Source organism: Plectropomus leopardus, chromosome 18, assembly GCF_026936395.1.
Source record: "Plectropomus leopardus strain MGB_pleo_1.0 chromosome 18, ASM2693639v1, whole genome shotgun sequence".
NCBI lineage: Eukaryota > Metazoa > Chordata > Actinopteri > Perciformes > Serranidae > Plectropomus > Plectropomus leopardus.
This window is the reverse complement of record NC_142193.1, coordinates 31,014,011-31,031,840: the sequence shown is the minus strand read 5'-3', so window position 1 is coordinate 31,031,840 and position 17,830 is coordinate 31,014,011. Positions and strand designations below refer to the sequence as shown.

Sequence of the window (17,830 nt, the reverse complement as noted above, 5' to 3'; positions counted from 1 at the left end):
GAATTAATCTGTGCGTATTTTCTGTGTAAGCCTCATCGAGGCTGAATCGCTGTGTGCCGTTGGTGATGCAGATGGAGGGCATTTGACTATTTTTCTGATTTTGTGGAACATTTTTTTGCCAAGTTGGTCATTGTCTTTGGAGGTTCCAAAGGGTTCAAAAACAAATCTGCACAACGTAGTTTTTATCAGACATATGTTTTTTTGGAGATTATTTTCAGCTGCGGATTATTTCATTTTTGGTGCTGCAGAGAGTATTAGTATCAGCAGGACGGTGTTGGAGTCAAAACAAACCACAAAGTGTGTTAAGTGTTTTTATTAAAAACTGCAGAGGACATAAATACCACCAAGAAGAAAAGAATAACTGAAAGAGAGAGAGGCGGCAGATTTAATCTTTCAAACCGTCTCTGAGTCGCCTCTCTCCATAACGTCGCTTCATCAGAGAGAAACAAAGATATTCTACAGTTATTTGTTTGGTATATAAAACAAAGCTTATGATACAGAGGAACACTGACAACACATCATCTAACCAAACAGCACCAACAGTCTACTGCTACTGTTTCTACACGTCACTTTCTACTGCGCCATTTTGCATCCCCAACTGAAATCAACTAGATCAGTCAGACAGAAAAAACCCCAAACATTTTATCAAGTTAAATAAATTTGTAATTTTCCATGTGATTTTTGAGCTAAATAGTTTCCTTATGTGTGATAAGGTTAGTCAATCACTACCAGGAACCAGTAATTATTATTGATTATTATTTAGAATTATTATTTATTACCTTTGTAGGAGATTTTTTTTTCCTCATGACCAAATATATGTGAAAAAACAGTATTCTTATAATGTTTTACCTTTTTCTCTTTAAATCATCTTCTTTTAAATCATTGTAAGATATGGATGTAATATTGGATAGTTAATCTTGTAATTCAGAGAAATTAAATTTATTATTATATTATCATTTTATTATTATTTTTATTATCTGGAGTTTGCAGGTAGAAGATAATAACAAGGAAATGTCCGCATATATCTGAGTGACTTCTGATTTCTATTGAGTAAGATATTTTTATTTTATTAATTAAGAAAAGATATTTGGTAACTGTAAGAAAGTTTGTAAATGTGATAAAGTCTCATTATGAAAATGAGATTTTCTTAAAGTACAAAATAATCTCATAATTATCAGACTCACATTTTCAATGTAAAAAGAAACTATTTGTCTTAACTTTAGAAATTTAGTGTGTATGCTGCCTTCAATTTTTAAGTTGACTGAATTTGAGAAGAAAAATAGAAAAATTACCTCAACTAATCCTCTCAAATCCAGGAAACTTAAAATTTGAAGGCAGCCCAGAAACTAACGTTTTTAAGTTAAAACAAATAGTTTGAGAGTGAGAATGAGAATAGTTATGCTGTAAAGAAAAGAAAAAAAAAGAACCTCTTGGTTTTAACTTTAAAAAGTTAGTGCCTTAAATTTTTTTAGTTGACTGAATTTGAGAAGATAAGTTGAATCATTACAAATTTACCTCGACTTACTCAAATTAAGTCAGTTTGAAAATTTAAAAACATTAGATTTAAAAAAAAAAAACAGATTTCAAACATCATGTTGTAGAAGTGTAATTTTGAGGACACAAAATGGCTGCAACAATGACTGCAGCTGTTTGTCTCTTTTTCAACAAGTCACAAAATGTTAATTCTTCATCGTTTTATAATATCTACACACCTCCGCTCCTGTTCTAAAGCATCTAAAATATATATTTAACAATATGTTAAAAACAGCTGCAGATTGCATCCAAGTGAAAGCAGGAGACACACGATCGTCATCACCTCCTAAAGTTCTACTTCAGTTTGAACCAGAAACTTTTTACTATCTATCAGGTGAGTTATCTGTCAGAGTCAGAAAATACACAAATATAGAGAGGTGAAGAGGACAGGCGAAGGGTTAATATAAAGAGGTGAAGAGGACAGGCGAAGGGTTAATATAAAGAGGTGAAGAGGACAGGCGAAGGGTTAATATAAAGAGGTGAAGAGGACAGGCGGAAACTTGTGTGGCGTTGCTGGTCGACAGGCGGTTGAGTGAGTTTCCTCAGAGACAAAACAGCATGGCTCCTTACATCAGCTTTGTCTATGACAGAAATCCACAAGGAACCAATGAGAACCTCACAGTCAGCGCAGAAACACTTAATGTCGTCGTGTTTGTCTACGTTGCCGTCCTGCAGGTCTGGAAGTCAGTTTGTCTCCACTTCTGCTGTAAAGTTTGTGAGAAGTTTAAGGAAAGCTGTGAAGAGAGTCTGAGTCTCTGCCGTGACACGAATCCTGAACACACCGTCGAGGTCGTCAGCCGCTGACATGTCGCTTCCTCAGAAGTTCATGTTGACATGTTGGAGAGGCTCCTCATTTATACGTCTCGTGTAATTGCAATTTTTACATCTGAGAGTTTTGTCCAGCCTGTTCTCATCCAGAAGTCATCAAATACAGCTGCTTTTGCAGTGATTTTGGCACAAGATCCCAATGCCAAAAGCCACCTTTCATGGCTGTACGATACGCAGAACCTATTGCAGTGTTATTTTGTGCTGCTGGACGGCTGGACAGGACCTGCTGCAGCAGCATGACATGCGGACAGGCGACATCAGTTGAGAGCGCAGCTGGACAGAACCTGTCGTATTTGCATGATACAACCCTGGATAACATCATGTTGAAATGCTGCCAGCCATGATGTATTTAAAGGACACGAAGGTCCCTATAAGGTGGGAAGGGCGGTGGATGGATCCAACAAACCCTGGACTTTCATGCAGGAGTCCGGTTTTTACTTCCCATCTGAAGGTGATGTTTTATTTCTACACCTTACCATGTGCCTCCTTCCTCTAATCCTAACCATCTGTGCAGGCATGTGCGCTTGTTGACGTCCCAGCGTTGGTTGCCATGTGCTTTTGTTGCCCAAACATAACCACATGCAGCATCATCACACCATGTGCTTGAGTTGACACCATCGTAGCAACATCCCAGATGTAAACAGCAGATGCAGAAGGATACCTGGAGTGTAATATGTAGACGCAGAAGTCCACTGACTCGGAGTCCCTGGCCGAATCCACCTGGTCTGAACTTTAGGCAGATTGTGTTTTTAAAAAAAATATAAAATTTGAGAAAAAAACATCATGATAGATCATGTAAATGTGAAGACAGAACAAATCCAGTCTTCTTCCGAAATCATCAAATACCACCGGCTGGTCAGTGATTTCACCAACAAAACACGGAAAAAGCCATCCTTGGCTGGTATGATATGCCACCAAGTGGCATCAGTGCACAACGCAGCGGCATGGCATCAGTTTGAAATTCATTGTCCAGCAACAAAACTTAAGAAACTGGAAAATCCTGATTGGACCGGTGGGAAGTGTGGTGGATGAGTCCAATAAGTGCCAGACTTGATACCAAGAGCCGGGTGTTCATTTTCCATATGAATGTCAAGTAAAAGTTGAGAGTGAGATAATGGTGACAGAGGAGTTGCAGAGTCACTTCAGACAATGGGACTCGAGGAAAAGTTGCTCCTGTGACTTTAGTGCAAAAACCTCAAATGTAGAAACAATGATTACATGAATGGAGCCATTGCACCATGTTTTATGACTACAAAACCCATAATCCACCTATGCTGGCTGTAAGCATCAATGGAAGCAGACTTCCAGCTTCTCAGTTACCCATCCACAGTCAATGGGAACCCAGAAGTCTGGTGCTGGCAGTGTTTTAAAGTGTTCACAGATTCTGAGCAGCATTTGCCGTCAATAGAGAGAAACAAACAAACAAACGACATTTAAGTTTCCATGTTTCCTGTTCATCATCAGCATGGACGCAAAGAACGGAGACAAAGATCCGGGTCTGAATCCCATAAAACCTGGAAAATGAAATTACTGCTTTATTTCAATCATCGGTAATTTACCTTTTTAGCCATCAGTCTGAATAAATGCAGTCTTAATTGTCAAGAAGATAACTGCAACATTTGCAACTTGTGGAGGCCTGAAAGGACTCCTCGTTTTCTGGAAGTGTCAAAGCAGATAAAAGCCGTTTTGTTTTCAGCTTGAATATTTCAGCTGTCAAAATTTGGTGGTAATTTAAGTTCAGCCTGACGTCTTCAGGTTGAATTTAAGGTATTCTGTTTCTTGATAAGATCTGAACACTGATCTGAGGTTTCCTGTTGTCCACATTGTTGTGGTCACCATCATGAAGCCTGGTCAGACCATCGAGGTTGGACGTTTATATGAACGGTCTGGACTGGACACTGAGGAAGGCAGACGATGTCCTTCTGGACAGTTGCGGACCCCTCCAGTGCACCTTCATGTGGTGCCTCAGGTTGGACCGGGACGAGAAGTGCTTGTCACACTGCTGGCAGGAGAACGGCTTCTCCTTGGTGTGGATGCGGCGATGGCAGACGAGCGCAGTAGACACACGGAAGGACTTGCCGCAGTCAGGGCAACGGTAGCGTTTGGGCTCGGTGTGGATCCGACGGTGGTTCTTAAGGGACATTAGGTTGGGGAACTCCTTCTGACAGGAGTTGCAGAAGTAGGTCCCGGTCTTGTGGCTGTTCTTGTGGTTGAGCAGGGAGCTCGCGTGGCGGTAGGACCGGCCACACCGATCGCAGACAAAGCTCCTGGAGCTGCTGGTCGAACTCACCGGACTCAGATCTGTGAGGAGACAAACAACAGAAATTTAGGTCAGATCTGTTCATGGAGAAAGTGATGGAGGAAACAAAGTCAAGCCGAGTTTGCAACGTTCAAAGCGACCGGGGCCAGGCACCGGAACCACATGAACGTAACCGAGCTGCCCGTCCAGTGTCCTCACAAAGGACACACTGCAACTTTCCAGAGCGAACCGTTTCCCCGGCATCGAAACTTCTGAGGAAGGTGAAACGATCTTTCCTGTGCCGTTTTGGGGTTGATGCTCTTAAATGACACAAAGAGTTAGACCTCAGGTAGGATCTCACATTAATACAATTCTGGGTTATTCTCTGATCGGGCCTCTTCTTTATCTTTTCCTTCAGTGTTTTATGGGATAAGTTGCCTCTCTGCTAATGATCAATGCTTGACATTCAGTCGATTTGATTGATTTGATTGGTTTCTTTAATCTTAAGTTTTCATCTGCTTGATCATCGTGCACTATTTCAGCGCAGCTGATCGAGTCCAGATGTCACACCTAATTGAGTTCTTCACTGGTTTTCATCCCCTCATTTTTATTGTTGCTTCATTTATGAGTTTGTTGTTCATTTAGTTATTTTAGTCACTTTGTGTCTTTGCTGTATTCACTGTTTCATCATTTATCCCGACTGATTTTTAAACTCATTCATTTGTAGTCTTTTAGGAGAAGTTTTGCTGTGTAGTGAGTACTTTAATAAACCTTTCAGTTGTAAAGACACTTCTTCTTTTGATGTGTGTGTGATTACTATGAATTAATTCGGAACGTAATTTAATGCTGTTTTGAGGTGTTTCCGGCTGATTTGGGACGTGTCATAATTTTACATTTTTCCATACTATAACCTTGCATGTTCAGTCAAGTTTTGGACATGCCAAATTGAATCACGCCAAGTTTCTCTGCTATGGCGTATCATGGCAGGATATTTTATGCTGTTTTGAGGTGTTTTTAGCTGTTTTTGGGACATGTCATATTTTGACATTTTTCCATACTATAGCCTTTGCTGTTTGACCATTTTGGCAACATGCTATTTCATTGCGTTTTTTGCGTTTTTTGCTAGTTTCTTTGCTATGGCGTGTCAAACTAAGCTTTTTTACGCTGTTTTGAGGTGTTTTTAGCTGTTTTTGGGACATGTCATATTTTGACATTTTTCCATACTATAGCCTTGCTGTTTCTGCCATTTTTTCAACATGCTGTTTCATTGCGTTTTTAGCGGTTTTTGCTAGTTTCTTTGCTATGGCGTGTCACGGCAAGCTATTTTATGCTGTTTTGAGGTGTTTTTAGCTGTTTTTGGGACATGTCATATTTTGACATTTTTCCATACTATAGCCTTGCCGTTTCAGCCATTTTGGCAACATGCTATTTCATTGCGTTTTTAGCATTTTTTGCTAGTTTCTTTGCTATGGCGTGTCAAACTAAGCTATTTTACGCTGTTTTGAGGTGTTTTTAGCCGTTTTCAGGACATGTCATATTTTGACAGTTTTCCATACTATAGCCTTACCGTTTCAGCCATTTTGGCAAGAAGCTATTTCATTGCGTTTTTAGCGGTTTTTGCAAGTTTCTTTTATATAACGTGTTAAACTAAGCTATTTTACGCTGTTTTGAGGTGTTTTTAGCTGTTTTTGGGACATATCATATTTTGACATTTTTCCATACTATAGCCTTGCCGTTTCTGCCATTTTTTCAACATGCTATTTCATTGCGTTTTTAGCGGTTTTTGCAAGTTTCTTTACTATAGCGTTTTAAACTAAGCTATTTTACGCTGTTTTGAGGTGTTTTTAGATGTTTTTGGGACATGTCATATTTTGACATTTTTCCATACTATAGCCTTGCTGTTTCGGCCATTTTGGCAACATGCTATTTCATTGCGTTTTTAGCGTTTTTTGCTAGTTTCTTTGCCATGGCGTGTCAAACTAAGCTTTTTTACGCTGTTTTGAGGTGTTTTTAGCTGTTTTTGGGACATGTCATATTTTGGCATCTTTCCATACTATAGCCTTACCGTTTCAGCCATTTTGGCAACATGCTATTTCATTGCGTTTTTAGCGGTTTTTGCAAGTTTCTTTGCTATGGCGTGTCACGGCAAGCTATTTTATGCTGTTTTGAGGTGTTTTTAGCCGTTTTCAGGACATGTCATATTTTGACAGTTTTCCATACTATAGCCTTACCGTTTCAGCCATTTTGGCAAGAAGCTATTTCATTGCGTTTTTAGCGGTTTTTGCAAGTTTCTTTTATATAACGTGTTAAACTAAGCTATTTTACGCTGTTTTGAGGTGTTTTTAGCTGTTTTTGGGACATGTCATATTTTGACATTTTTCCATACTATAGCCTTGCTGTTTCTTCCATTTTTTCAACATGCTGTTTCATTGCGTTTTTAGCGGTTTTTGCTAGTTTCTTTTATATAACGTGTTAAACTAAGCTATTTTACGCTGTTTTGAGGTGTTTTTAGCTGTTTTTGGGACATGCCATATTTTGACATTTTTCCATACTATAGCCTTGCCGTTTCTGCCATTTTTTCAACATGCTATTTCATTGCGTTTTTAGCGTTTTTTGCAAGTTTCTTTGCTATGGCGTGTCAAACTAAGTTCTTTTACGCTGTTTTGAGGTGTTTTTAGCTGTTTTTGGGACATGTCATATTTTGGCATCTTTCCATACTATAGCCTTACCGTTTCAGCCATTTTGGCAAGAAGCTATTTCATTGCGTTTTTAGCGGTTTTTGCAAGTTTCTTTTATATAACGTGTTAAACTAAGCTATTTTATGCTGTTTTGAGGTGTTTTTCAGCTGTTTTTGGGACATGTCATATTTTGACATTTTTCCATACTATAGCCTTGCTGTTTCAGCCACTTTGGCAACATGCTATTTCATTGCGTTTTTAGCGGTTTTTGCAAGTTTCTTTGCTATAGCGGTTTAAATTAAGCTATTTTACGCTGTTTTGACGTGTTTTTAGATGTTTTTGGGACATGTCATATTTTGACATTTTTCCATACTATAGCCTTGCTGTTTCGGCCATTTTGGCAACATGCTATTTCATTGCGTTTTTAGCGTTTTTTGCTAGTTTCTTTGCTATGGCGTGTCAAACTAAGCTATTTTACGCTGTTTTGAGGTGTTTTCAGCTGTTTTTGGGACATGTCATATTTTGACATTTTTCCATACTATAGCCTTGCCGTTTCAGCCATTTTGGCAACATGCTATTTCATTGCGTTTTTAGCGTTTTTTGCTAGTTTCTTTGCTATGGCGTGTCAAACTAAGCTATTTTACGCTGTTTTGAGGTGTTTTTAGCCGTTTTTGGGTCATGTCATATTTTGACAGTTTTCCATACTATAGCCTTGCCGTTTCAGCCACTTTGGCAACATGCTATTTCATTGCGTTTTTAGCGTTTTATGCACGTTTCTTTGCAATGGCGTGTCACAGCAAGCTATTTTATGCTGTTTTGAGGTGTTTTTAACTGTTTTTGGGTCATGTCATATTTTGACAGTTTTCCATACTATAGCCTTGCCGTTTCTGCCATTTTTTCAACATGCTATTTCATTGCGTTTTTAGCGGTTTTTGCAAGTTTCTTTTATATAACGTGTTAAACTAAGCTATTTTACGCTGTTTTGAGGTGTTTTTAGCTGTTTTTGGGACATGTCATATTTTGGCATCTTTCCATACTATAGCCTTGCTGTTTCTGCCATTTTGGCAACATGCTATTTCATTGCGTTTTTAGCGTTTTTTTGCTAGTTTCTTTGCTATGGCGTGTCAAACTAAGCTATTTTACGCTGTTTTGAGGTGTTTTTAGCTGTTTTTGGGACATGTCATATTTTGACATTTTTCCATACTATAGCCTTGCTGTTTCTGCCATTTTTTCAACATGCTGTTTCATTGCGTTTTTAGCGGTTTTTGCAAGTTTCTTTACTATAGCGTTTTAAACTAAGCTATTTTACGCTGTTTTGAGGTGTTTTCAGCTGTTTTTGGGACATGTCATGTTTTGGCATCTTTCCATACTATAGCCTTGCTGTTTCTTCCATTTTTTCAACATGCTGTTTCATTGCGTTTTTAGCGGTTTTTGCTAGTTTCTTTGCTATGGCGTGTCAAACTAAGCTATTTTATGCTGTTTTGAGGTGTTTTTAGCTGTTTTTGGGTCATGTCATATTTTGACAGTTTTCCATACTATAGCCTTGCTGTTTCGGCCATTTTGGCAACATGCTATTTCATTGCGTTTTTAGCGTTTTTTGCTAGTTTCTTTGCTATGGCGTGTCAAACTAAGCTATTTTACGCTGTTTTGAGGTGTTTTCAGCTGTTTTTGGGACATGTCATATTTTGACATTTTTCCATACTATAGCCTTGCCGTTTCAGCCATTTTGGCAACATGCTATTTCATTGCGTTTTTAGCGTTTTTTGCTAGTTTCTTTGCTATGGCGTGTCAAACTAAGCTATTTTACGCTGTTTTGAGGTGTTTTTAGCCGTTTTTGGGTCATGTCATATTTTGACAGTTTTCCATACTATAGCCTTGCCGTTTCAGCCACTTTGGCAACATGCTATTTCATTGCGTTTTTAGCGTTTTATGCACGTTTCTTTGCAATGGCGTGTCACAGCAAGCTATTTTATGCTGTTTTGAGGTGTTTTTAACTGTTTTTGGGTCATGTCATATTTTGACAGTTTTCCATACTATAGCCTTGCCGTTTCTGCCATTTTTTCAACATGCTATTTCATTGCGTTTTTAGCGGTTTTTGCAAGTTTCTTTTATATAACGTGTTAAACTAAGCTATTTTACGCTGTTTTGAGGTGTTTTTAGCTGTTTTTGGGACATGTCATATTTTGACATTTTTCCATACTATAGCCTTGCTGTTTCTTCCATTTTTGCAACATGCTATTTCATTGCGTTTTTAGCGGTTTTGCAAGTTTCTTTTATATAACGTGTTAAACTAAGCCATTTTACGCTGTTTTGAGGTGTTTTTAGCTGTTTTTGGGACATGTCATATTTTGGCATCTTTCCATACTATAGCCTTGCTGTTTCTGCCATTTTGGCAACATGCTATTTCATTGCGTTTTTAGCGTTTTTTGCTAGTTTCTTTGCTATGGCGTGTCAAACTAAGCTATTTTACGCTGTTTTGAGGTGTTTTTAGCTGTTTTTGGGACATGTCATATTTTGACATTTTTCCATACTATAGCCTTGCTGTTTCTGCCATTTTTTCAACATGCTGTTTCATTGCGTTTTTAGCGGTTTTTGCAAGTTTCTTTACTATAGCGTTTTAAACTAAGCTATTTTACGCTGTTTTGAGGTGTTTTCAGCTGTTTTTGGGACATGTCATGTTTTGGCATCTTTCCATACTATAGCCTTGCTGTTTCTTCCATTTTTTCAACATGCTGTTTCATTGCGTTTTTAGCGGTTTTTGCTAGTTTCTTTGCTATGGCGTGTCAAACTAAGCTATTTTATGCTGTTTTGAGGTGTTTTTAGCTGTTTTTGGGTCATGTCATATTTTGACAGTTTTCCATACTATAGCCTTGCTGTTCGCCATTTTGGCAACATGCTATTTCATTGCGTTTTAGCATTTTTTGCTAGTTTCTTTGCTATATGGCGTATCAAACTAAGCTTATTTTACGCTGTTTTGAGGTGTTTTCAGCTGTTTTTGGGACATGTCATGTTTTGGCATCTTTCCATACTATAGCCTTGTTGTTTCTTCCATTTTTCAACATGCTGTTTCATTGCGTTTTTAGCGGTTTTTGCTAGTTTCTTTGCTATGGCGTGTCACGGCAAGCTATTTTATGCTGTTTTGAGGTGTTTTTAGCTGTTTTTGGGACATGTCATATTTTGACATTTTTCCATACTATAGCCTTACCGTTTCAGCCATTTTGGCAAGAAGCTATTTCATTGCGTTTTTAGCGGTTTTTGCAAGTTTCTTTTATATAACATGTTAAACTAAGCTATTTTACGCTGTTTTGAGGTGTTTTTAGCTGTTTTTGGGACATATCATATTTTGACATTTTTCCATACTATAGCCTTGCCGTTTCTGCCATTTTTTCAACATGCTATTTCATTGCGTTTTTAGCGTTTTTTGCAAGTTTCTTTGCTATGGCGTGTCAAACTAAGTTCTTTTACGCTGTTTTGAGGTGTTTTTAGATGTTTTTGGGACATGTCATATTTTGACATTTTTCCATACTATAGCCTTGCCGTTTTGGCCATTTTGGCAACATGCTATTTCATTGTGTTTTTAGCGTTTTTTGCAAGTTTCTTTGCTATGGCGTGTCAAACTAAGCTATTTTATGCTGTTTTGAGGTGTTTTTCAGCTGTTTTTGGGACATGTCTTATTTTGACAGTTTTCCATACTATAGCCTTGCTGTTTCAGCCACTTTGGCAACATGCTATTTCATTGCGTTTTTAGCGTTTTTTGCACGTTTCTTTGCAATGGCGTGTCACAGCAAGCTATTTTATGCTGTTTTGAGGTGTTTTTAACTGTTTTTGGGACATGTCATATTTTGACATTTTTCCATACTATAGCCTTGCTGTTTCTGCCATTTTGGCAACATGCTATTTCATTGCATTTTTAGCGGTTTTTGCAAGTTTCTTTTATATAACGTGTTAAACTAAGCTATTTTACGCTGTTTTGAGGTGTTTTTAGCTGTTTTCAGGACATGTCATATTTTGACATTTTTCCATACTATAGCCTTGCCGTTTCGGCCATTTTGGCAACATGCTATTTCATTGCGTTTTTAGCGTTTTTTGCAAGTTTCTTTGCTATAGCGGTTTAAACTAAGCTATTTTATGCTGTTTTGAGGTGTTTTTCAGCTGTTTTTGGGACATGTCATATTTTGACATTTTCCATACTATAGCCTTGCTGTTTCAGCCACTTTGGCAACATGCTATTTCATTGCGTTTTTAGCGTTTTTGCAAGTTTCTTTGCTATGGTGTGTCAAACTAAGCTATTTTACGCTGTTTTGAGGTGTTTTTAGCTGTTTTTGGGACATGTCATATTTTGACATTTTTCCATACTATAGCCTTGCCGTTTTGGTCATTTTGGCAACATGCTATTTCATTGCGTTTTAGCGTTTTTTGCAAGTTTCTTTGCTATGGCGTGTCACAGCAAGCTATTTTATGCTGTTTTGAGGTGTTTTTAGCTGTTTTTGGGACATGTCATATTTTGACATTTTTCCATACTATAGCCTTGCTGTTTCGGCCATTTTGGCAACATGCTATTTCATTGCATTTTTAGCGTTTTTTTGCAAGTTTCTTTGCTATCGCGTGTAAAAGTAAGCTATTTTATGCTGTTTTGAGGTGTTTTTAGCTGTTTTTGGGTCATGTCATATTTTGACAGTTTTCCATACTATAGCCTTGTTGTTTGCCATTTTGGCAACATGCTATTTCATTGCGTTTTTAGCGTTTTTGCAAGTTTCTTTGCTATGGCGTGTCACAGCAAGCTATTTTATGCTGTTTTGAGGTGTTTTTAGCTGTTTTTGGGACATGTCATATTTTGACATTTTTCCATACTATAGCCTTGCTGTTTCGGCCATTTTGGCAACATGCTATTTCATTGCATTTTTAGCGTTTTTTTGCAAGTTTCTTTGCTATCGCGTGTAAAAGTAAGCTATTTTATGCTGTTTTGAGGTGTTTTTAGCTGTTTTTGGGTCATGTCATATTTTGACATTTTTCCATACTATAGCCTTGCTGTTTCGGCCATTTTGGCAACATGCTATTTCATTGCGTTTTTAGCGTTTTTTTGCTAGTTTCTTTGCTATGGCGTATCAAACTAAGCTATTTTACGCTGTTTTGAGGTGTTTTCAGCTGTTTTTGGGACATGCCATATTTTGACATTTTTCCATACTATAGCCTTGCCGTTTCTGCCATTTTTTCAACATGCTATTTCATTGCGTTTTTAGCGGTTTTTGCAAGTTTCTTTACTATGGCGTTTTTAAACTAAGCTATTTTACGCTGTTTTGAGGTGTTTTAGCTGTTTTTGGGACATGTCATATTTTGACATTTTTCCATACTATAGCCTTGCCGTTTCTGCCATTTTGGCAACTTGCTATTTCATTGCGTTTTTAGCGTTTTTTGCTAGTTTCTTTGCTATGGCGTGTCAAACTAAGCTATTTTACGCTGTTTTGAGGTGTTTTCAGCTGTTTTTGGGACATGCCATATTTTGACATTTTTCCATACTATAGCCTTGCCGTTTCTGCCATTTTTTCAACATGCTATTTCATTGCGTTTTTAGCGTTTTTTGCAAGTTTCTTTGCTATGGCGTGTCAAACTAAGTTCTTTTACGCTGTTTTGAGGTGTTTTTAGCTGTTTTTGGGACATGTCATATTTTGACATTTTTCCATACTATAGCCTTGCCGTTTCAGCCATTTTGGCAACATGCTATTTCATTGCGTTTTTAGCGTTTTTTGCTAGTTTCTTTGCTATGGCGTGTCAAACTAAGCTATTTTATGCTGTTTTGAGGTGTTTTTAGCCGTTTTTGGGTCATGTCATATTTTGACAGTTTTCCATACTATAGCCTTGCTGTTTCAGCCACTTTGGCAACATGCTATTTCATTGCGTTTTTAGCGTTTTTTGCACGTTTCTTTGCAATGGCGTGTCACAGCAAGCTATTTTATGCTGTTTTGAGGTGTTTTTAACTGTTTTTGGGACATGTCATATTTTGACATTTTTCCATACTATAGCCTTGCTGTTTCTGCCATTTTGGCAACATGCTATTTCATTGCGTTTTTAGCGTTTTTTGCAAGTTTCTTTTATATAACGTGTTAAACTAAGCTATTTTACGCTGTTTTGAGGTGTTTTTAGCTGTTTTCAGGACATGTCATATTTTGACATTTTTCCATACTATAGCCTTGCCGTTTCGGCCATTTTGGCAACATGCTATTTCATTGCGTTTTTAGCGTTTTTTGCAAGTTTCTTTGCTATAGCGGTTTAAACTAAGCTATTTTATGCTGTTTTGAGGTGTTTTTCAGCTGTTTTTGGGACATGTCATATTTTGACATTTTTCCATACTATAGCCTTGCTGTTTCAGCCACTTTGGCAACATGCTATTTCATTGCGTTTTTAGCGTTTTTTGCAAGTTTCTTTGCTATGGCGTGTCACAGCAAGCTATTTTATGCTGTTTTGAGGTGTTTTTAACTGTTTTTGGGTCATGTCATATTTTGGCATTTTTCCATACTATAGCCTTGCCGTTTCAGCCATTTTGGCAACATGCTATTTCATTGCGTTTTAGCGGTTTTTGCAAGTTTCTTTGCTATAGCGGTTTAAATTAAGCTATTTTACGCTGTTTTGAGGTGTTTTTAGCTGTTTTTGGGACATGTCATATTTTGACATTTTTCCATACTATAGCCTTGCCGTTTTGGCCATTTTGGCAACATGCTATTTCATTGTGTTTTTAGCGTTTTTTTGCAAGTTTCTTTGCTATCGCGTGTAAAAGTAAGCTATTTTATGCTGTTTTGAGGTGTTTTTAGCTGTTTTTGGGTCATGTCATATTTTGACAGTTTTCCATACTATAGCCTTGCTGTTTCGGCCATTTTGGCAACATGCTATTTCATTGCGTTTTTAGCGTTTTTTTGCTAGTTTCTTTGCTATGGCGTATCAAACTAAGCTATTTTACGCTGTTTTGAGGTGTTTTCAGCTGTTTTTGGGACATGCCATATTTTGACATTTTTCCATACTATAGCCTTGCCGTTTCTGCCATTTTTTCAACATGCTATTTCATTGCGTTTTTAGCGGTTTTTGCAAGTTTCTTTACTATGGCGTTTTAAACTAAGCTATTTTACGCTGTTTTGAGGTGTTTTTAGCTGTTTTTGGGACATGTCATATTTTGACATTTTTCCATACTATAGCCTTGCTGTTTCTGCCATTTTGGCAACATGCTATTTCATTGCGTTTTTAGCGTTTTTTGCTAGTTTCTTTGCTATGGCGTGTCGAACTAAGCTATTTTACGCTGTTTTGCGGTGTTTTAAGCTGTTTTTGGGACATGTCTTATTTTGACATTTTCCATACTATAGCCTTGCTGTTTCTGCCATTTTTTCAACATGCTATTTCATTGCGTTTTTAGCGTTTTTTGCAAGTTTCTTTGCTATGGCGTGTCAAACTAAGTTCTTTTACGCTGTTTTGAGGTGTTTTTAGCTGTTTTTGGGACATGTCATATTTTGACATTTTTCCATACTATAGCCTTGCCGTTTCAGCCATTTTGGCAACATGCTATTTCATTGCGTTTTAGCGTTTTTGCTAGTTTCTTTGCTATGGCGTGTCAAACTAAGCTATTTTATGCTGTTTTGAGGTGTTTTTAGCCGTTTTTGGGTCATGTCATATTTTGACAGTTTTCCATACTATAGCCTTGCTGTTTCAGCCACTTTGGCAACATGCTATTTCATTGCGTTTTTAGCGTTTTTTGCACGTTTCTTTGCAATGGCGTGTCACAGCAAGCTATTTTATGCTGTTTTGAGGTGTTTTTAACTGTTTTTGGGACATGTCATATTTTGACATTTTTCCATACTATAGCCTTGCTGTTTCTGCCATTTTGGCAACATGCTATTTCATTGCGTTTTTAGCGTTTTTTGCAAGTTTCTTTTATATAACGTGTTAAACTAAGCTATTTTACGCTGTTTTGAGGTGTTTTTAGCTGTTTTCAGGACATGTCATATTTTGACATTTTTCCATACTATAGCCTTGCCGTTTCGGCCATTTTGGCAACATGCTATTTCATTGCGTTTTTAGCGTTTTTTGCAAGTTTCTTTGCTATAGCGGTTTAAACTAAGCTATTTTATGCTGTTTTGAGGTGTTTTTCAGCTGTTTTTGGGACATGTCATATTTTGACATTTTTCCATACTATAGCCTTGCTGTTTCAGCCACTTTGGCAACATGCTATTTCATTGCGTTTTTAGCGTTTTTTGCAAGTTTCTTTGCTATGGCGTGTCAAACTAAGCTATTTTACGCTGTTTTGAGGTGTTTTTAGCTGTTTTTGGGACATGTCATATTTTGACATTTTTCCATACTATAGCCTTGCTGTTTCGGCCATTTTGGCAACATGCTATTTCATTGCATTTTTAGCGTTTTTTTGCAAGTTTCTTTGCTATCGCGTGTAAAAGTAAGCTATTTTATGCTGTTTTGAGGTGTTTTTAGCTGTTTTTGGGTCATGTAATATTTTGACAGTTTTCCATACTATAGCCTTGCTGTTTCGGCCATTTTGGCAACATGCTATTTCATTGCGTTTTTAGCGTTTTTTTGCTAGTTTCTTTGCTATGGCGTATCAAACTAAGCTATTTTACGCTGTTTTGAGGTGTTTTCAGCTGTTTTTGGGACATGTCACATTTGGACATTTTTCCATACTATAGCCTTGCCATTTCTGCCATTTTTTCAACATGCTATTTCATTGCGTTTTTAGCGGTTTTTGCAAGTTTCTTTTATATAACGTGTTAAACTAAGCTATTTTACGCTGTTTTGAGGTGTTTTTAGCTGTTTTTGGGACATGTCATATTTTGACATTTTTCCATACTATAGCCTTGCTGTTTCTGCCATTTTGGCAACATGCTATTTCATTGCGTTTTTAGCGGTTTTTGCAAGTTTCTTTGCTATGGCGTGTCAAACTAAGTTCTTTTACGCTGTTTTGAGGTGTTTTTAGCTGTTTTTGGGACATGTCATATTTTGACATTTTTCCATACTATAGCCTTGCCGTTTCAGCCATTTTGGCAACATGCTATTTCATTGCGTTTTTAGCGTTTTTTGCTAGTTTCTTTGCTATGGCGTGTCAAACTAAGCTATTTTATGCTGTTTTGAGGTGTTTTTAGCTGTTTTTGGGTCATGTCATATTTTGACATTTTTCCATACTATAGCCTTGCTGTTTCGGCCATTTTGGCAACATGCTATTTCATTGCGTTTTAGCGGTTTTTGCGTTTCTTTGCAATGGCGTGTCAAACTAAGCTATTTTATGCTGTTTTGAGGTGTTTTAACTGTTTTTGGGACATGTCTTATTTTGACATTTTCCATACTATAGCCTTGCTGTTTCTGCCTTTTTTCCAACATGCTATTTCATTGCGTTTTTAGCGTTTTTTGCAAGTTTCTTTTATATGACGTGTTAAACTAAGCTATTTTACGCTGTTTTGAGGTGTTTTTAACTGTTTTTGGGACATGTCATATTTTGACATTTTTCCATACTATAGCCTTGCTGTTTCTGCCATTTTGGCAACATGCTATTTCATTGCGTTTTTTAGCGGTTTTGCAAGTTTCTTTACTATAGCGTTTTAAACTAAGCTATTTTACGCTGTTTTGAGGTGTTTTCAGCTGTTTTTGGGACATGTCATATTTTGACATCTTTCCATACTATAGCCTTGTTGTTTCTTCCATTTTTCAACATGCTGTTTCATTGCGTTTTTAGCGGTTTTGCTAGTTTCTTTGCTATGGCGTGTCACGGCAAGCTATTTTATGCTGTTTTGAGGTGTTTTTAGCTGTTTTTGGGACATGTCATATTTTGACATTTTTCCATACTATAGCCTTGCCGTTTCAGCCATTTTGGCAACATGCTATTTCATTGCGTTTTTAGCGTTTTTGCAAGTTTCTTTTATATAACATGTTAAACTAAGCTTATTTTACGCTGTTTTGAGGTGTTTTTAGCTGGTTTTGGGACATGTCATATTTTGACATTTTTCCATACTATAGCCTTGCCGTTTATGCCATTTTTTCAACATGCTATTTCATTGCGTTTTTAGCGGTTTTGCAAGTTTCTTTTATATGGCGTGTTAAACTAAGCTATTTTACGCTGTTTTGAGGTGTTTTAGCTGTTTTTGGGACATGTCATATTTTGACATTTTTCCATACTATAGCCTTGCTGTTTCTGCCATTTTGGCAACATGCTATTTCATTGCGTTTTAGCGGTTTTGCAAGTTTCTTTATATAACGTGTTAAACTAAGCTATTTTACGCTGTTTTGAGGTGTTTTTAGCTGTTTTTGGGACATGTCATATTTTGACATTTTTCCATACTATAGCCTTGCTGTTTCTGCCATTTTGGCAACATGCTATTTCATTGCGTTTTTTGCGTTTTTGCAAGTTTCTTTGCTATGGCGTGTCAAACTAAGCTATTTTACGCTGTTTTGAGGTGTTTTTAGCTGTTTTTGGGACATGTCATATTTTGACATTTTTCCATACTATAGCCTTGCTGTTTCTGCCGTTTTTCAACATGCTATTTCATTGCGTTTTAGCGTTTTGCAAGTT

General features: G+C 37.2%; 1 protein-coding gene across 1 annotated transcript in view; it reads right to left on the bottom strand.

Moving 5' to 3' along the window:
• Positions 1–299: 299 nt before the first annotated feature.
• Positions 300–17,830, bottom strand: part of LOC121956873 (zinc finger protein 646) — a 60,118-nt gene continuing 42,587 nt past the window's right edge. Inside the window, exon 5 of the mRNA XM_042505295.2 lies at positions 300–4,662. Within this exon, the coding sequence (XP_042361229.1) occupies positions 4,235–4,662 (428 nt within the window). The 3' untranslated portion in view covers positions 300–4,234. The remainder of the gene's footprint in view (positions 4,663–17,830) is intronic.